The 21,990-nt window shown below is 41.3% G+C and overlaps 1 protein-coding gene across 4 annotated transcripts in view; it reads right to left on the bottom strand.

The window, feature by feature from the left end:
• LOC119651862 (receptor-type tyrosine-protein phosphatase U) overlaps nt 1-21,990 on the bottom strand; it is a 214,432-nt gene that overhangs the window by 102,752 nt on the left and 89,690 nt on the right. Inside the window, exon 2 of one of the 4 annotated variants that reach the window (XM_038055692.1) lies at nt 11,638-11,959. The exons of the other annotated variants lie outside the window; for them this stretch is intronic. Coding sequence (XP_037911620.1) covers nt 11,638-11,714 — 77 coding nt within the window. The 5' untranslated portion in view covers nt 11,715-11,959. The remainder of the gene's footprint in view (nt 1-11,637; nt 11,960-21,990) is intronic. 4 annotated transcript variants of the gene reach the window in all.

The following is a 21,990-nucleotide window of genomic DNA, read 5'->3' as shown; positions in this document are numbered from 1 at the left end:
GCATTACCTACAAAACTATGAAACTGGCAATGAAGGCTAAAACCGAGGTATTCGCGAAAACCTTAGAAGCATGCATAACAAATAAGGATCGTAGCTTGTTGAAAAAAGCAGAAATTGGTATTGTTATTCAACCTTGATAATCCATCCAACATAAAAACGCCTTACCTTGTTGCTGGGTATAATGGGGAACTTTTTGCAAAGGGTCATTTTCGGTAGGGTTCCACTTATCATTAAAGAAGACAGTAGCTTGACCGAATCAAGCATGGGTTTAGACAATAACTAGTCGACGGAGGATGTTAATAAGTATAATTGCGAAGCTGTCAGTTTAGGCAAGTATTGTAACGAGCAAAGTCGCGATTACGAATCATAGGAAGAAGAACAGTATAAAAGTCAGAATTGACGATCATCTCACGGTTGATAATCAGATATTTGAACGTGATAATTGCCGGTAAATTAAGATACAAGGGGGCAGCTGAAATATTCCTGCCCAAAGGACGAGTCTATCAAGACGTTTGGAAGGCTGTTGGATGCTTTATAGAAACATATCACAGTCACTGGCTAACAAATTTCTTCCAGACTTAAACTATGATGAACGTGACAACCAAATCTTGCTTATAGCTGGAGTAGTGCAATCCACACTGCTGCATGCGATGCTTTGTTTTGGCAACATCCACTGACCAGCACGCAACATTGAGAGACGATGAACCAAGTTTACCACCTGATTGCTCTAAGAGTTTGCAGCTTCCTTAGGACAACTTTACGCGAGGCAGCATTAATTGTACCAGGTATGCAGGCCTGACGACGAGGAGGGTAAAAAAGGGGAATCACCCGGGCCTGCAGTTTCCTCGGGAACCCTTAACAGAAATTTTATTGAAAAAAAGAGAGAATAGAGGACTGCATAATTATTACACCAGCCTCGGATTTTCTTTCTTCGGCTCTGTGGGTATGATCCCAGTTAACTTATTTGTTGTACTGGACGGATTGAATGGACCCATCGGCAACGAGTTGTAGATCGAAGGGGTACGTCTGAGATGCAACGGGTAATCACTGGCAGTGGAAATGGTACGAGTCTCCGAAAGATCGGTAAGACCAGAAACTCATCCTTAATATAACACTATTTATTTAATTATTTATAAAACATAAAAATAAACGAATGAACGGGAGAAAAATTGTAACACATTCTTGAAAGTAAGATAAGTAACAAAGACAAAGGATCCGACCGGAACTGTTGTAACATCAACATATGTAGTTGCAGAACCGGGGAGTGAGAGTAGATTTGGGGCTCTGCTGAGGGTACCACGATAATTTCAGTGAAAGGTTTATTATACGATGCAACGTGATGGACAATGTTAGCATAGCAAAACAGTCTTGGAACTATTATAAAGTTTAAAAAGGGTACCTGTAATAAGGAAGGTTCTGGATTTTCATATTCATATAAAGAAGAAGATCGAGTAAAGTAGGGTTTTAAAGCTTCAAGAGAGATGCAGTGACAATTGCAGATAAGAGAGCAAATAATTGAGCAGGGATGTGAAGAGTGTTAAGGAAGTTTTGATCGACTTGCAGTTAGAAAAAGGACGAAAAAGGACACAACTTTGAATACACGATTGATGACATGAAGGCAGTGGCTGTAAAAATGAAGCTTTTCGTCAAAAGATACTCTAGGACTTTGGAAAGAGCTCAGATAGGATAGAAATAAGAATAAATTTATTTAGGTTAGATTTAGCTGTTTCCAACGAATAGCATGTTGGGGACGGGACGCCGAAAAAAATTGGAGGTCTTCAGTACACAGCAAGCAAGGGCAATGGAGAAAAAAGGTCATCGATGAAAAATGGAACACTACAGCAAATGTACAGCGGCAAAGGGAGGTAACGTTGAACATTCAAAATGTACTCTAGAAGCATTGAAGAGGTAAAGTTAAGTGAAATGAGTTTGGATAAATCATCAAAGGTACCGAGCCAAAGCTCTGAGAAATCGGTGCAATTAGTGTGCACTTTCCACCGCAACTTTAGACATTTTTGCCAAACAGTTTATGAAGTCAAATAAATTTGTTACAGGAAACTAATATTTACGATGCCCTGTTACTCTTTCCCTTCAATATGATTAACATAACATATCCCTCAAGGCGGAGGATCTCTAAGGTACATTTGATATTTAGCAGAATTTAGGAGAGAAAAGGGGTGGGAAGGTAGCAGGAGTAAATTCAACATTGGTGTCAAAATTGTCACTGCTCCGCCTACCCGCCTGAGAGTAGAAAAGGGAGAGAAAGTTAAAGTTAAATTAAATACAGAGGGGAAAACGTATTTAATGTTTAATGAGATTTAGCAGTGATACCGAAAATTCGATTAAAATGGGAAAGGGTTTGGCGGAGTTGAGGCAGTTGCCAATGTGAAACCAGAAGTGATTATAGTATTGTCCTATGCGACTTCGACATTAGTCGGAATCTTCAGAGGAACACAAAGGTTTGAAATGAGCAAAGTTAACTCAATTTTTGTAAGTCACAAATAATCTAACTTATTTCAGGTGAGGCTCAATTAAAGGAAACAAAAGCGAAGGAAAACAAAAGGAATTGTACAAAGGTGTAGGAAAGTCATATCATTAGGTGGTCAGCTGAGCATAGGAAAAGGAAAGTTGTCATAAAGAAAGAGTAAAGATGAGAGGCGCAAAGGTAAGAGTAATGCGAGTGTTCGCAGGATATGATAGAAAAAACGGCTTTGTCCAGAGAAATACCTAATATAATGCACCCGCACTATGGTTTTCTTTTGTTGAAATGGGTTTTGGCTCCTGCAGAACATGGTCCTCCAAAGGACTCTGCGATCCCCCCATACTGTTCTGTGCCACTTATTTATAAAGCGCAAGCAATTACCCGTCGATTTTTTTAGCAGTTTCTTGCCTTCATAAGGTTTACTGGATACTCTATTTTTTTGGGTAGGGTAGGTGAATGCATTTACGCCGTTGGACTACCAAATAAACACGTTCCCATCGTCAAAGAGCTAGCCTGGAACCGTTTGTTACATTCCTTTGGGTTAGCCCCCGAACTTCCCATCAGGCGGTACCTTCAAATCAGAAATTTTCTTTCACCAACAGGAGGGAAGAGGAGGAAGGAAGCTGTTAGTTCAAGGAACCCCTACCACCCGACCCTTCCACCGGTCGAGCTCTATCTTCTTTGCAACGAGAAGAACAGGCAGAGATAGTGTGTTACGCACACCCCACCTGCAAAGCTCCATGTCTCTGTACTTGCACAAGACGCTTACAATATGGTCCTTGCCAAGAGCCAATGCTTCTGCGGTCTAGAGCAGAACAGACTACGTTGAACTCAACAGGAGATGTCGCCTGCTAGGCGTAGGACCCCCAATATTTGGCATTGGCCGACTTAAGGCCGAAATTCCAGTTGCAGTCTTGTTTGCAGCTGCTTTAATTTGCTCGAAAATTGTCATCTTACCATCTTTGCGTCAAGAGTCAGGACCCTTGCAGTTAAAAAAAGGCTGTTCGACCATGTCGCAGTCCTGGAGATGCGTCTCACAAGCGGAAATGCTATGTATTTTTCAATCATGGAGGGGCGTTGGAAATAAGCTAAACTTGCTCCTGATAAAATCAAGAACATTGGCCAAAGAATCATGTAAACTCATCAAGAAACACTATGTTATTTAGTTAGGGAAGGCGCTTGTAGCAGAGAACAAGGGGGAGCAAGGAAACTGCAAACAAGTGAAGTCATAAGTATTTAATGGAAGCCATTCGCAGGAATTAATACATAAGTGGTAGGTCCGGACAGGGTGAGAGTCCCACAGACGCATGCCCGGGAATCCTGTAGACTTTTGAACTGAAATGACCGCCTCCTTCTAAAGTTTCTACACTTCAGTGCCCAAAAATAAAAACTCACAGTTTTCCCCTTCTTAAAGAAAGGAAAAGGCTGCCTTATTCAAAAGCAGATTAATTAGTCATTCTAAACGTTCCGCTTTGTTTGCCAACTTTCTAAGCAAAGTCGAACTGAAATATGTTAAGGATTTTTCAAATTAAAACCTTCCAAGTTGTTTGAGCTCATAACAAAACGGTTTTCAGTTGGGATAAAGCAAATCCATTCATAATACACACATCTATCAAAGGAAAATCTTCTGTGGTCCCTGTAAAACCTTTCAATTCTTCTCGAGAGCATGTTATCTTCTTTATTGCTGGCAAAAATCTTCGATTAGATGGTTTCGTAGAAAATTTCGTCCTTCCAATCAATTTGTCGAATCCATACGTTCCCCACTACTTTTATAGCTTCCCCATCTTCCGTAGCTTCTTATCCCGTGCTAAATTGTAACGAATGTAAGACGGAACCATTTCTTGCTTCCCTCCTTTTGTGGCTTACCTATCTCCTCTTTGAATTCTTTTTATTCCGTCGTTCCGCTTTTATCGCTGCTCGAATTTTGTTCTTTATTTTTTCGGTCTCCAAGCAGTTTTTATTATTACAACTTCCAACTCGCTCTTTTGCTGGGATAAAAGGGATGCATGGATCATACGTGCTTTATTGTGAAGATTCTCTTCATTATCCTGTGACTATAAACTCTTATTCGTACTGGATTAAAACTTTTCAGCAAATCACTCCTTCTCCGATATTATTGTACACGTACATTCGAATATTGAGGATTTTCCTATGTAGGACACACGTGGGGAATCATTCCGCAAAGGTTATTTGTATGCTGAGCATTCATTATAGGGATAACGAAGACTCACATCGTCCTTCTTGCTATCAGCCAAAATATTGAAATGGGAGCTTAGCGAGACCCGTTTGAGTAAACAATAAGTTTTTTTATGTATCAGTGCCTCCATAAATACGGATTAAGGTTCTGTCGTGGAAGACTTTGTATCAATTGCTCCAAGGAATTTCAGCGAATGTGCACACTAAGCGCAGAAATAAAAGGTTACGACATGTCTGCATATGTATTTGAATAGAAGCAAGTTACGTACGGGCGTAATTAGTGAAGAATTAACCGCCTCCAGTTTATTTCCGTTTTGAGCAATCATCTCCGACTAAATTAGATACACATACGAATGTTCGTTGAGCTCCGAATGGAAGTTGGAAGGAGCATCTTCCTTCACAGTGGAAAAAACGGAAGCCTCCCTTTCTCACTGGAGCCAATTCAAACAGCGAATCGAAGATATCATGTATCACTTTCTGATCCTTGTTCCGTTCGGTTGACATTCTGAAAACCTTCCGCAGTTTGTCCTTTTGTCCTTATCTTCAGAAAGCATTTAACACTTAAATATTAAAGGGATTCCGAAAATAGTTCTGGGAATTGAAAAAGGTAAACGCATAAAAGTGTTTCCGCTTATACCAGAAGCTTTAGTGATATCCCAATACCATCTTTGGCCAATAGAGCAACTTTGCGTGGGCATTCTCGAAGGTCCTGTGATTATGAAATATGATTGTTTAAGTAGTTCGAAAATTTCCAATGGGATATTTATTGGAAAATCTTTGCTTTTCCTTGCTTTACGTAGGAAGTTTTTCCTTTGTGGCAGGAGATATTTATAAGCTGCCTTGTGGAAATCGCAGCTATATTTGTATCGGAAAATCGATTAGAAAGTAACACTCAAAAGTTAGGAAGGAACAATGGATTACGGGCGGAAGATAAAGCCTGTTTACCCGAAAAAATGATGGCGCCAGATGTACACATGACAAATAAGGGTCGCTGCACATATAGTTTTTCGTGCGAAGATACACATCTAACTTTCTTTATATTGAAAACACTCGTGTGACGCGTAGCATTATTAAGCTAATAAGCAAGCTACTTCCTTTGGGGTGTATTCTACATGGATGAATACTGACACAGTTTGGATTAAAGGGATTTCGAAGTTCAGAATTGTTTTCACTCCATCCTCTTGTGGGAGCGTGTCGGTGAAGGACGTTTCAGTTTCCACGCTGATAGACGTTTAGATTTTCATGATTGTGATTTCGTCTATTGATAGATGCTAGATACTATGTGTAGAGCAGATTCAGTGTTGCGTAGAATTTGTGGATAGTCCTGAATGCTTTGGAGGGAAAATATGTACGTTGAATATAAGATGAGAAAACTTCAATGATTCTTAAAAATTGACGCTTTAGACATCACCAGGGAAGGAAAGTAGGTCATCTATACATATGTATATAGTGTTTCACACAAAAAAACGATTGTTATAAATCAGGTCATATTAAGCTTATCCTTAAACTTCTGGTACTGAGAATGATTTTATGCAACTATCGGAAAAGTCATAAAAGAATTGTCCCAGCAATGCTGTGGTATGATATTAGTATTATAGATTCGTATATTTTTGAATTGCAAAGAAAAACCACAGAAGGTAGCTAACTCCGCGCTGCTATTTACATAGCATGCTGGTCCCAAACCAAGGTAAAGGTGGAGGATTTGAGGCAATGGTGACAGTTCCCGCGACACCCTGACCAAGAAATTGCATTCAATGTCGTTAATAGCAAGATGATCGTGTTGACAAAATATATGGTGGCAACGTCAGCACCGAAAACCAACCAACATCAAACCGCACTGGTCAAACAGGAAGAATAAGGATAGGAGAATACAGCTTTGAGACCGTTGATAATTTCTCCTATCTAGTGTCGAAAATCACAACGGATAACAGCTACGGTGAGGAAATCCGCGCACGGTTGTTGTCAGCCAACAAAGCCTACTTCAGCTTACAAAAACTGTTCCGCTCGAAACGTCTCACCACAGAGCCAAAGCTCTTACTGTACAAGACAATGATCTTGCCAGTCCTCATGTATTCCTTGGAAACTTGGGTTCTTAGTAAGACAAATTTGGAATTCTTGGCCGCGCATCGGAAAAATACTAGAATGCTCACTTCGTCAACACGGCAGGACGGCTCCCGGTCCGGTTGAGAAATGGGCAAGGGTTCTGGACGGCACGCGTCAAGACGTAAGTCAAAATAAATATGTGTCTGCACGCTAAATACTGGCACCTTGACCGAGGAATTCGCAAGAGTGCTTCAGAAAAGATGGATTGATATCTGCACTCTACAAACACCCCGATAGGGTGGTGCCCTCTGGGAACTTCTCAATGCGAAGACCTGTAACGTGTCTGTTGATGGCTATATCATCATTGCCGGCGACCTTAACTATCTTGTCGGTGAAAAGGTAGACGGCAACAGGCGCCATGGGGGAAAATGGTTTGAACACGTAATCACGGTGATAAGCGTATAGTCGATTTTGCGGACACCCATGAGCTGATATCGAAAATATGGTTCATTAAACGATTGTCTCATCGTCCTACATTTTATAGTGAGAACAGTAAAACTATTTAACTATATTCTCATAAGACGCCGACATATTACCACCGTCACTAATGGCAAAGAGACCATTGCACATCAACATCGGCGGTTAATTGCCGTGTTGCCTATCAAGCCACCGATAAAACACCGTGAGGGATGCTCTGGCCCGCCGTGCATTGAATAGTGGCGATTTCGTTAGAAGCCAGAAGAAATGATCTCACTTACGCCATTCCCAACCATTACGAATATGGATGAATCATGGAACCAAAAGACATGATCCACAAAACGGCCTCTGCAACCCTTGGGACCAACAAGCCAGATAAGCGGTTCATCAACCGAGATACTTGACATTGGAATGACGATGTTCTAATAAAGATCCGCCTCTACCACATCTGCCATACCTTAATATCATTTGAAATTAGATTGATGATTTTGGTGTAGTTGTGATCCGTCGTGATGCCTCCTTCGCTGCGTAGTATGATTAGGTCAGATTCAGCGTACTGTTGAACTGCAATCTTTGTTTAAAATGTTACATTCCGTCATACCAATAACACGGTTTCCTCGCCAATGAAGACAGTTTCCATTTCAGCGAAAATCTTTGTTATACTTGATATTAAGATATTATCCAAGATTGTGGCAAGCATAGAGGAGTGTAAATGCATGTCACTGGGACATTTTAGTGGAGCTGCATGTAGGCGCAGGAGGATTTATACGATCCATCTTAGCTAATTCCCATGTGTAATATAATATAAATCTGTCATTTTGATTTTCTGTTAGCCCAAATTGACTGAAGCTCAAGCCATCCAATGTTTTATTAACTGCACATGAAACTATGTGTGATAAACAGGAATAACCAAGAATGCAAATTCCTGCAACAGTTATGTAGTCTTCTAACAAGAGGTGTCACTTTAAATCACCAAAAATGTTTAATATAAAGCGCAAACTCTCCTATAGACGGTTTCAATTACGTTTGAGGCAAGAGGGAGGGAGGGAGGGAGGGGTCAGTATAATTTGAATGACCATGTAACAGGGACTCTCAGAGAGTATATGGGATAAATTCCGCTTGGACTGGTAGCATTTCCTATTAAGTCGGAGCCCTAATGTGCGAGTAACTCCCTTTCGACCTGGAGGTTTAAAATTCATTCAAAGTATTGCCTCATCATCCGCCACGGCGCAACAACCGGTAACCGGTCTAGGTGTGCCTTAGTAAAGGACTGCAGAGATCCCGGTTTTGCGCCGATTTCCACTAATTCGATATCCCTAAAAGCTGTCTGGCGTCCTGAGCTACACCATCGTTTCATCTTAGCCTGCCTCATCTTCTTTTTCTACCATAGATATTGCACCTGCAAGATCATAGTCATCCATGGTTAAGGATTGCAAATCCTCCTCGGCGACGTGAATTTATGTCATACGGGCTGAACTTTTTGTGGTTAAGAGAGGTTAGATGGTGGGGCGGAGTGGAGAGCCCGCTTGATTCTGTGCTATTGTTCTCTGGTGGGCCTGTTCAAAAAGAGGAACATCTCAAAAGTTCAATGTTACGCACCAACCGAAAACTCCCATACGAGAATAAGGATGCTTTCTACGAGTAAGTGAATACAGTCCAGGAAAGCTTTCTATAGTTTACATTGTGATCATGATGGATGATCTGAATGCCATAAAACCAAAGATGTTGGTCAATTTGTTTCTATTGCTAGCGTTGTTTCTGCTAATAGCGGCACCAAACTTGATGTAAAACATTGTAGCGCATGATCTGCCTTCGCTGTTCTATCTAAAATATGGAAGTGCAAGTACCTTAACGCCAAATATCAATTTGAGGTTGTTTCACGTCAATATTCTATCAGTGTGATTATATGGGAGTAATGTATGGAAGGGCGGTCAAAGGGTTGTATAGGCCCCGTGGCAAAACGTGTATTAGTACACACGATGGAGCATAGAACCTGGGAAACGCTTACTGAAGCAACACCAAAAGCTCTACTACCAAACCCTATTTCCAGTTCTACGTGGTGATCGCTGGGAATTCTTTTTTGATGAAAAACTGCAGGCGGAGAAGGATGGAGGTGAGCTCCTGTGTCTAAACACGTGAGAAATTGTACCAACTAGTCCTCCAGGTTGGGGGTTGGATAGGACTGACAACCCTATATGGAAAACAACTTATTACGAAGCCACACAAGGAGTCTCGGATTGGATTGGCTACACAACGACGAACCCGGCAACGAAAACCCATTTTCTCATAGAACGTGCGCTCCTGTATAGAAAAGGAGCTGCTACGCAGCTAGCCAATACCCTGATGTAACAGGGTTGCACCAGATGCGTTGGACAGGCACTAGTTCTTAACAGAAGGGCTGCTGCACCATATATTGTAATGGCCATCCAATAGATCATGTGCTCGGAGTAAGTTTCCCAGCCAGCTAAAAAATGAAACCTGTTGTTATCGGTTTTGAAAACACAAGCGAACGGCTGTGCATTCTAGGCTAGACTCTGTAGACGCCTCGATAGAGGAGCCTACAGAGTCGGAGAAACATAAGGATTTTAACAGCTATGTAAGAATGGAGCCCGTACACAGGCAATACGTTGGCTCCCCTAGCATACACAAAACTACCAATGACAAGGTAGTGCGGACTGTCCAACTAGCAAGCACCTGGTTTGCAAGAAAAGCGGTCCACAAACATATGTGGGCTCCTCCAGACGGGATCACTTTCAATCAAATTGACCACTTGCTAATCGAACGCCGCCACCTTTCACCCTTGATTAATGTCAGAACATTTAGGAAGGCCATTACCTCTTTGGCATGGTGCTCTGAGTTTGATTAACAATATCACCTCGAATCCCCTCTGACCACCAGGTGAGGGTGATCACTGAATCGATGTCCCCCAGAGTCCTCCGTATCACGCATTAGGTGAAAATAATATAACTGCGGCCCTGGAGATGAAGCATCGACAAATGATCTTCACAAACACCTGAAGAACCTGGCCACAAACGAACTTGACCCCAGTCGTAAGAAAAGTAAAATTGAGTGGTTCGACGATGAATGTAAGTTAGGAATGGAACGGAAGAATGCCGCATACTGAGCAATGCTGCACTCTCAAAGAACGCGGGCACGCGCAGAGGCTTATCATGAATGTCGAGCGGGGAAGCCACTTCACAGACGGAAAAAGGAGGCCTAGCAGAACCAACAAGTCTGTGAACTCGAAAAGCACAGTGAGCTGCCATACCAGGCACGCAAGTTTTACCAACAAGTCAGCAGGATGAAGCCTTACACACCTCGATGCACATCCTGCCGAGACAAAAAAGGAAATGTGATTTCCGCCGCAAGGGGCATATTGGAACGATGGGTTGAGTACTTTGATGAACTGCTCAACAACTAGAATATTGGGGAGTTGAAGATCCCGCCAACTAAGGACGATAAAAAATCGTTCATCGGTTGAAGAATTATAAGTCGCCAGGGGCCGATGGACTTACAGCCAACTAGTGAGTCGCATTATGAACGCGTCGGAAAGAATAGTAGAGGAAGAGTGCAGGCTTCTTGGGAAAAGATTGATCGGCTACTTCTCTTAGGCTTCTGGAGCACTATATGCCAGTTCCTCCCTCTCCATACCCTCATATCAGGCCTGGAATAACCAAAAACGATACGGACTTTTCTGAGTTTTTGCGCGATATTTTCACAATTTTCATGTTAAATTTTCATTTCCTTTCTTAAGTGCGTGTATAGCGATCCATGCTGGAAAATTCCTATTTTTTACTTATTAAATGCCATCGCAAAGGCAAATTTATACTAACATTTCAAGAATGGCGCGAAATTTAAAATGACACATCGTTTTTAAAGAGTCTACATATGCAAAACTGTGATGACGATACAACATTGAAACACAAACAGGGTAACAGATTTAGGGAAGGGGATGTTGCATTTAATTTAACATTGAAAGTAATTACATTGCTCAACAGTTTGAGCAATCTACTTCTACAACTTGCTATATGCTTCCATTGAAATAGACGAACGTTGCCAGTTCCAAGTTGGAGTATGTAAAGTAGATGAATGGTGGGTGATGCCTGCGAAAGTGACATGCAGGCATACTACGAGAAGGAGATGGTTCAAGTGACTACCAAGCAAAATCTTAATTAGAAATAACACAAAATCAATCGGTGTTAGGATACATTTCAGATAGTTTCAAACTTGAAATAGCTTCTACATTGATATGTGTCTACACTGACATGTAAACGTATAGTACGGTAACTTAAGTCACTATGCAACCACCCTTCTAAACATACGTGCTGTATAGTCTACCATTTGTTATTAGGAAATACTGTTCAGCATAGCTAAGTGCACTCCAGCGTTTTGTTACTTCCAAAGGCAAATAATGTGAAACGAAGCTTTTCGGTACTTACTGACTCTCCAGAGTGTGGGTAAGTAATCTTATTCCTGATATAAATGATTTTTTCCTGGTATCCTGTTGTGATGTCATCGTTCTCTTTTCAACAAGCAATCAAAGCCGACCATGCCAGGAGATCCGGCAAAATAAAGTCATCACCAAAGGAAACTAACTCCGAATGCACACCCCAAGCAAACTGGTCCAACAGATTTCAAGGACATGATGGAATGATCGTCGAACAGAGAATGATTTAATTGAAAGGCGAAAGTGGAGTCCTTGTGTCAGGTGAAATCTCGTTATTTGGTTACTGAGAAACTTGAAGGCACTTGGAAGGTGATCTGAGGAATAAAGGAAAAACGAAGATGAAGTAGTGACAATTATGCGTAAAATGGAAAATGAAAGTTGTTAGAATAAATAAAATGGATGGAAGCAAGCAGGAATTAGGTGGCAATTAAAGTTCAAAGGAGCAGCGAAAATCAATAATTCGATGAAAAGTAAAATTGATTGTGTCGTATCTGAGGTCCATTAACTCCATAGAATTGCATATATAACATTCAAAATACCAGAAAGTAGCTACTATTTGCAATATTCCCACATCATCATCCCAAACTTTTCTAAGGATAGGATCATTTTTCTGGGTGGACTACATGCAGATAAAATACGAACTCTATTCAGTACTTCCTCGAAGCACACAACGAGCGCAATTGGTATACATGAAAATAATAAGATGCATTAATGGAAAAGTTACTGTGAAACGACTCACCGAGAGGATCCCCAAAGTTCAAATGCCATCCCAGCTAACTCTGAACCTGATTAGTAACACTTCACATCCGTGTGGAAAACTACAACTTCAGCCGGCGAACATCATAATGGAATGCAATTCAAATGCAGATATTCCTAGCACTTAATGAAAACAATGACTCTTTCACATCCTCATAACTTCTAACAAGCTAAAATCCTTCCATTCCAATTCCATTCTCTGCACTTGCATGCAAACACGGCATATCCTCGTAATAACAATAAATTACGAGCCAACAAAATTGCAGAAATCCTGTATTTTCCTGGAACATAAAAGCTTCCCCTTCGCAGATGACGCATCCTCGTTGCTCCTTTTGCTAGTATGATTCGTGGTATTACTAGAGACAATGCCCGGGTTTCCATTGTTAAAAGGACTTTGCACATTTTATTTTGTTTATTGAAAGCGGCCACACGTCTAATCACAGCAACGTGCAAACGTTCAAAAACAAAAGGTTGTAAGTGAGTGAATGCTCGGAAGGAGGTTTTGAATGGGAGGCGCCTACGTGCATAACGTCAGTCCTTAAATGTGCCAAGTGATTTACTTTTGCCAACAGTGTGAGTCTTCACAGGATTTATCACGAAATAACAACGGGGAATAATGTTTAGAGATGTACAATGGCAGGAGAACTCAGTTCACATCCATGTATGCAGTTCCTAGGATTTTCTATACGAAGAACTGACTTTATTCCATCAATAGACGGAGGAGCTTTGCGCTGTGAATGTTTTGGCCCAATTAGCAAATGCTGTCGACAGTTTTCTAGTGAATGGCGCTATTTGAGGCCTAGGCATCCATAAATTGTATGAGTATGTTGTAAGGTAGGTATCTAATATACTCGTATCCAAGTATATGCATTGGTTGAATTAAGTTGAGTGATTTTGAGGCTCCCCGAATTGTTGCTGCCGACAGTGTCTTCATCCTACTCCATTAGTCATTTTCCTAACACTTTTTACTAGTGTATGGCTTTGACACACTAAAATGACTGACTTTTCAAAAAAAAAACGCAATCCAAACAAGCAGAAAGGAAGAGGCTGTACCTATTGAACCTATTGATATGTTACAAAAATCTATTTTTGTTTTCATCTTATCAAAAGATTAAAAACAGTTACTGGATATGTTTAAGTGCAACGAGATTTTGGACCTCAAACCAACAAAAACTCAAATTTTTCAAGCAAAACTGAGAGCAGAGATATTCATAAATATTACTCTCCTCTGAATGACCAGAATACGCAGGGAAATCTAGTTCAAATTATTAGCATTCATAAACATATCAAGCAGCTTTAGAGGCAGCTTTGAATCAAGAATTGACATCGTTACCTCTAATGCATCAGTTAACCCTGTAAATTAGTGAGATTAATTTCTCCCACAATGTCCTTTCTGCTCCGAAAAGTAACAAGATGGGATAGAAATTGTCGGGCCAACAGCGTGAAAATTTCGAAATCTACTTGGTTACAAACTTTATCACAACTTCAGATAAGATGTAGGATATGTATCTTTTGGGTATTAGCATTGTACGCCAAACAAAGCCAAAGGTTTTTCTGGAAAGTGCATCTTACTTCTATACATACATACATCTCCTAGAATTAAATTTTAATTCGGCTTCGAATTAATTCTTGCAGCAACTTAGAGGCATTATTTTCCTTTGTAGTGGCTGGACTTTGACAATATGGGAAGTGGAAGATTAAAACAGACTGAAGTCTTAATATTATGAAGGGTCATGAAAGAAAGGACACTTTCTGGGAGGAAAAAAAACGATGCTAGGAAAACCATTCAGAACGACGTTTTCGCCTTAACGTGGACATGATAGCAAAAGTTCATTGAATCATGAAAATGTCATTGGAGCCATAACCTTCTAGAACAAAACTTTTCATTACATAACTTGACTGAACATCACATCAGATCAATTATTATTATTCTATTGAGGGAAGTTGCAGTATGTCAAGCAAGCCTATAGCTGTCAGGAATTTTAACATATTCCTTACGTCCAAGTATGTCAACTTGGCATCTGGTATTAAGTATTCTCCCAGGAGCCTCGACCTACTTTGCAGAAATGCCAGAACGTGTGTGGAAATTTCGACACACTCCGCACAGAACCTTCGGGCCTCAATCGTGAAGCTGTGTTTCAACTTGGGTGACGTAATCCTTAGGTCGGTAGAGATTTAGATAGACTTTGTATCCACCAATATGAATGTTGAGCGATGAATTCAGGATAAACTGGTCCCGTGGTCACAAAATTAATCCGTATCTTAAGAAGACCGCGGGATTAGGTCTAAGTGACGGGTTTTCACGTTAAACCACTAGTACGTTACTGTTCTTATCACCCAACAATAGTAATCATAAGAACACTGTTACCAAGAACAAATCCTAGCATTTCATCAAAAAAATCACGACGGCGGACAACTCTTAAACACGTGCCACTAGGGGTCTTAAGTTGGTACTTGCAAAAGATACGATTCATCAATCTTGACAATTTTGATATGCCTAGCAAACGTTTTAATTAAGGGTGTGAGGGTATGTTGTGAAACCTTTACAACCGAATGCTGATCTTGCACTCAGTATAAATGAGTACCTCTGGGTTACTCACTGCGGAGTCTTGGAAATAGTCACCCAATAAATCCGTGCCCGAAGGGGAACGTAGGATTTTACCTACAGGAAGAAACTCAGATAAAAAAGAATGGATTTTCGCCTAATTGATTTTGACGTTTGAATTATTTTGTCTTTTAAACTATAATGAAGAAATCAATGTTTATTGAAATTTCCAGACGTATTATTAACTTTAAAGAGGGTCTAGGTTTGGGCCGAAAAGTTATAATAAAACAAAAAATAGAATCGAAAGAAGATCCACAGGTTCCCAGTCACATCAGAAATAGGACCACATGACATCAACCTTACCTATTTTTGTGTAAAAAACGTCTACTAATCTGGTCACTCGAGCTCCATTTATAGTGATAATAGAAGGTAAAATGTGAATTGAGATGCTCCTCACACTCAGCAGCTGACGAAGGTTGGCTCTCCTGACCGAGTGATAGTTTCTTCAAAGTGACGTCTTCCCACGACTTCGATGCTATCGCCCAATCTTCCTTTTGGCTGCAAGGGATCTTCATCGACCCTTATCAGAGGACTACACTTGGAGGAAATTTGTGGCAAGCCCGCCTAGCTCGGTGAACTAAAATAATTTCCACAACTTTAGACTGTTTTGCCAAAATGTAAGGGGTCTGAGGACAAGCTGTCGGGTTTCAAGATATCTGCCTTATCATTCCAACATCACGTAATCTGCATTTCTGAAAGCTGGTTAGATGACAGGATTTTAGATTCCGAGCTCCCCGAAGGTTACTCTTCTTTTCATTGTGGCAGAAATTGCGCTGGGCTTAGCCACCGGCGGGGGTGCCCTAATAGCTGCTGAGTCCCGTCTTCGTGTCAAAATCATCTTTCTCTCCTCCTGTTTTTCCTATGATTCTGCCAACACACGTATGCCCCTTTATCATATCCTGTGTATATTTTCCTGGTCTCGGCCCATCATCTTTGTACGAGGATTTCTTCGGCAGTTTATCAGAAGTCCTAATCGTTGTGTTTCCCTCACTTCCTTTCATCCTCTGTTGCTAATTTAACCTTCCTATGCTCTCCTGGCCTACTACTCCCGGTCTTTCTTCCCTCCCTAATAACTTCACCCGCCTTCTCCTTCCTTTATCCACTTTCATGTTCACCTGAACCGCCCTCCAATTCAACCTTTCAAGAAATCATTTAGATCGCACTCTTCATCTTGTCCTCTTTAACTTCCCAGTACGCTGCCTTTCCCTAATCCCTCATGCCAATCTTACGTTACCCCTAACGCCCATCATCCTGCTCTCGAGTTTGATGCTCAGATATCTCGAATCCACTTTTTTGTTGCGCGCAAGACTACCAAGTTTAACTTTCGTAAGGCGAACTTCGAAGATCTGAACTCAACCCCGGCGGAAATCATCTGGATCCTCCCTCCTCTCTCCATTAGTGTGTGACGAAGCACTCAACACTGGTGATCGTGCTTTTGCCGAGAATAACTGTCCTATTTCGCTACTCCTCTCCTGTTCTAAAATCTTGGAACACATATCACATAGTGAAAGATCAACGCGGCTTTGTTAAGCTTAGGTGCATTGCCTCCAAGCCGCTTGCCATCCAACCCTCCTTGGCTCTCTTAAATTCCCTGGTGAGGAGTACCCTCGAGTGCTGATGCCTTTGTAAATGTGCAACGTAAACGCTTAATTTCATCTCATCGGATGTCTACCCCATCATTGCATTTTAGGAACAAGTATTTGACTTTAGGCTGCGCACTGCTCATGTGCACATCTTTTGCAAACACTGAGTGGCAGATTGCTACTAGAGTTGCTAACGCTCGAATCTTTTAACATGAGGCTCTTGGACTCCAGTTTGACAGCCCTTCATAGGTGGTAGTTTAGTCGGTAGTGACCAGTGAGTATTCTCACTATGATGCGGAGTTCTTCTTGGTGAGGTTTAAACAGTACTCAAATCAAATCAAAACAAGAAAGTTCTATTAGCCTTCTCATTACCAGCGATGTTCAAATGCCCTTCCCCCACATCAGAAATATGGTGACAGCTCAAAGCTAACTGGTTTCACTGGTGTATGTATGGTGTTGCTGTACAGTAATGATATTGCTGCCCAACTGACGGAAAAAATTCGAATGATGCCAACGAAATGACATCAATTTCGCCTAGAATATGGCCGGCATTTTCTCGATAGATCGGAATAGTTTCGTATTTGAGTTTTCCGATAAAAATCCTGACCTCGACCACAACTGACCTGTCGGTGAAGATGATAAAGTCTGTAACGGCAAATGACTCGGAACTATTTGTCGGCCAGGCTTCTATTCTGGTATGAGGACAAAGCATGTCTTCTCAAAGACAAATCTGGCAAACCATATGATCGACAGACATCAGGGCCACTTGATGCTTGCCAAAGGATGGCATGGTATATTGGACGCCTTCCTATGCCCCATAAAAGCGATAGGGTAAATTTAAGGTAGCTTTCAGTACTCCCGTCGCCTTTGTAACATTGTTTCTCATCACTTATGCATCCGAGCATTTGGGTCTGCACCGTCAGCTTCCTGGTACTAGCAGGGTTCAGCCTCGAATGCATATATTACAATGGGCTTTATTATGGATGTGTACAATCAATGAACCTGTTGTAATGAAAGTATTAATGGTCCTACAGCACTAGAGCGATCTACAGGATTTCTGATATTGTATCTGGATATAATGCGTCCAAGTCAGCTTGGAGTCGAGATGGGCTCATAAATATTTGACTGTACTGGTTGAATACTAGTTGGATTTCCGCCCGTGATAAGGTGGGCAATGTCTAGCCCCATCTGAGTCCCTCACAGACTTAGAGGCCGCAGAGCTGTATTCAATCGGTCACATACTCTATCTACAAATTTACCGATAAATATTACGACTAGGTCATTCACATATTCACAAACGGAGCCACAGGCACTAGCGGTAGTGACGCACACTTCGAAAACTCTCTTTAAGGGACTCAGTGGCAAATATGTCCAAGAGAGGATACCTAGAGGATCAATGGTGTTGAGTGAAACCTTCAAAGAATTGCTTGTTCACTTCAAAACGGCAGTTGTTACCCGCAGGGAGAATTAAATTGGAAGCAGAACTAGACAGTTCGTACAACGATTCATTAAGCTACAGGCTGCACCACCGACAACATAGATCCACCGCGAAGCCCATTAACCAGGGATAATGGTTGGTACAGATATGAAAAGATACTGCAGTGTCTGGGCGAAGGGCCACCAATAATGAAAAGGATAAATACCTTTATGACATATTTACCAACCATAATAGGTAATACTAATACGGAAACTGATCTTTCTACCATTTAAATACCCTGGACGTAGTACGGTGGTATGTTTTGATGATCCATCGCTCTCAGATCACAGATACATTTCCATTGTAAACACTAGATAACTAAGTGTTGCTCGTTGAACCACAACATTGCCAACACATAACGCCGAATATTTAAAAGGGCTAAGAATGCCAGTGAATCGGAAGAATTCAACCGATCTGTTAAGCTACTAAGAGGGTCTTGTCAAGGTGATTCTGTGGAGAAATTGACACATTACTGAAAGGAATGCTTTCCTAGAAGATCCTAAGTGGTTCCCTAAGGGAACTTTTGAAACTCCTTTAGATTCTGAATTGATGAATGATGATTTGTGAAATCTAGTTGGAAGCATGAGTCCTTTATTGCAGAGCAAACAAGATGACTGAAAACGATCAAACTGGGCGGTCAATTCATTAGAATCATAAAAATCGCCTAGTACAAGCGCAATCTACCATATCCAGGAGATGGAGCACCAACTAGCGTGCCTAGCTTATATAGAGCTAGTTAGAGACTAGAGATTGGAGTGGCTGCTTTATCAAAGCCAAGGCGCGGCCAAATATAGGAGAGCAGATGGGGATGCTGATACCTTTCTCAATGCATTGGAGCAGCCTTCAACATAGAAATGGATATCGTAGTAGTGGGACCATGTGCGGGCTTGTGTCCATAAGGGGGTTCTGTAACCAATAGCAGATAAACTGCTAGTCTTCTTAAACACTGCTTTGCTTAGGTGTCCCTGTCTCCGCCTTGGGATGCGGTAATGATATTATCATTCTTATTATAGGAATAGGATCCATTTGGCAGACTGAAACCAGCCCCTAGCCTGCACCAGAAAGAAAAACCGGAAAAAAATCGAGTCCCCACTTCTTTCAGAAGAATGGGAGCTATCAAATAACATTAACTATTTGAGAGTAATTAGGATATAAAGGTCAGTTGAAATAAATAGTTTGAACACATATTAAAGAAAGGCAAGCAGGCGCTGTTTGCCACAAGGAGAACTGGAGGGATTAATAAGACACCTAGCATAACGGATATAAGAAGTCATTAGAGAATTCGCGCCCATTTATAAAGCTTTTAGTGTGATGACCTCGAATAAAATAAAGGAAACTTTTCGAGAACTTATAGTATAACAACACTCTTTTATCTTTGCATGAAGAAGAGTACACTCAGTCTTTCCCGTTTGCTATAACTCTTTTGGACTTCATAAGGGAGAGACGAGGGTTGCAGCATACTTCAATTAAGTGGCATATGGGCATCAACATGAAACGAACATAGAAATGCCATCTACGAAGTTAAACTAAACTCTGGAAATGGATGCGATTTCGTGTTACCAAAATTTTTCCAGCACTCCAAAGTCAGGAGCTCAATAAGTAGGAAAATGGGAGTTTTTAGAGAGCCAGAAGAAAAATCAGATTTTATGATACACAGGTGGATCAAAAGTAGAAAATGAGACGTGTGAATGACCCTAGGCCACTCAGAGAGAGAGAGAGAGAGAATCTACAGTGTACAGGCGTCCTAAAATTGAAAGCTGGGAAACGAATAAAATTAAAATAAAGGCACTGGCAGGCCTAATAACTGGTTGCCTTCCGCGGCGGCTCCACATACGATGGATAGACATCCATCGATGGATGTCCATCCATCCATCCATCCATCCATCGACGGATGTCTATACTAGAGATTTTGCAATGGGGAGAACGATATTACCTATCATATCATATTACACTGCTCTACACTTGCGCAGAGGAGGTATTCAACCTCGGGAATAATAAACCCGGAAAAGCGACCTAGTCGATTTTCGAGTCTAGCGAATGGGGCAAGGTGATTCATTTGAGCGAACTTCGGCAGGACAAACAATAAACCAACAAGTTTCAGTATGGGGCCACAAAATCTGATTCAAGCTACTTTTTCACTGCGTATGGTTAGATAGTTTCTTAAAATAAACAATTAGTGTTCTATGAAAAGAAACATAGAATTCATTAATAGTTCTATATTATCTCATTATTGCATATGGTATATCTGCAAGAAATTTTTCGTTACTAATCATTGATCCAGAAAAATCCTTTATGGGGATGGTATCGGAGGCATGGCAAACTTTTAGACCTGTGATGGCGTGTGAACCGCTCAGCTATAAAGCTGCTTAGATTGGCTGAAGGCTTTCGATTTCCACTTGTAGTCAATAAACCCATAGATGAGATGATGATTTTCAATCGACTAAATAGTATGGAAAAATCATTGCACGATACCACAAACAATTGTTGCGGATTGGGAACCTTCTATGGTTCCTGATGAGGAATTTTCTAATTTAATAGATTCTAACTAAGATAACTGCATTTCCAGATTCTAGACAAAGCAGCGAAGGCGGATCTAACGCTATTAATGCGTTGGACAATATCCAGTTCGTTGCCCCGTCAGTAGAAACGATGCTTCCTAGATATACAGATTGATCAATTCCTTCGATGTTCCACCAATTAGTGGAAATAGGGAGAACGATGACACGTCAGACTGAAAACCTTGGTTTTATTGGTGTTTACCTTCAGTCCAATTCTACCTGCCTCTCTTTCCAAATCCATGGCCCAGCGAGAGAGCAAACAGATCTCATCGGCGTAGTCGGGGTGTTTAAGGAAAGATATCATCGTCCTTTGAGCTCCTCCAACGTTCCCCATAGCAAGAAAAAATAGTACAAGTGACAAGATGCAATCCTGACGGACTCCACTTTGAACCTCAATGGTGCAGTACGTGACATTTTGCGCCATCGTATGTCAATCTGATAATAGCTGTTAGTTCCTCCGAAACGCGTCTCCTGTATAGAGGACGCCAGATATACTCCCCGTTTACGCTGTCGAAAGCCTTCCCGAAATCGATGAGCAAGTGAAGCGAAGATTTAGGCTCCGCGGACTGTTCCAAAAAGATCCGCAGGGTATTGATATGGTCAATGCAGAAGGATTCGAAGTCAAAACCAGCCTGCTCTCTGTCGATCAAACTTTCGAGATGATCTTTGATACGTTCCAGGATTATTCTAGCTTTTATTTTTGCGACGGCAAGGTGCATGCAGATACATACTCTAATTGTGTCAACGAGACGTGGTACCCTTTTTTGGAATTTTAACGATCATCTCCTTCTTCCATTGCCTGGGAAAGGTTTCAGATTCTTAAGATTTCCGTACGAGTGGAACCAGCTGAATTACTGTAACTGCAGGTGCAGTGATAAATAACTTTGCCGGGGCGCGGCTCAACTCCGTTTGAGTGCATTGGTGGCCGAAATGATTTCTCTTCAGCTTGGAGCTGCTGCAGTCCGTATTCGCATGTTACGATGACTGACTTTTTCATCCAAAAGGTGCAGAACGTTACCGGATTTTATACGATTACAAGCCGTGGTTAAATGTGCTTTCCATCTTTTCATTTAGTCGCCATCGTTGATGATTTGTGATGTAATGTGTATTTCTGAAATCATTGGGTTCTGTGGCATCGTCCACTTCTCTGAACATTGCAAATTCTCTCTTGTCACGGCGCACACTACGCTGAACTTCCTCGAATTTCGCTCGATATCAGAATTCGAACGAGGTACGCCCACCATCACTCGCAGCGGTCAATTGAGCCTTCGACCCTTTCCGTTCATAAATCCGTTTCCACAATTCCGCAGTCAGCCAGATATTATGACGTCGAAGGTTTACATTTAGCACTCATGACCCAAAGTAT

This window comes from Hermetia illucens, chromosome 1 (genome assembly GCF_905115235.1).
Source record: "Hermetia illucens chromosome 1, iHerIll2.2.curated.20191125, whole genome shotgun sequence".
NCBI lineage: Eukaryota > Metazoa > Arthropoda > Insecta > Diptera > Stratiomyidae > Hermetia > Hermetia illucens.
This window is presented reverse-complemented; position numbering and strand designations above follow the sequence as displayed.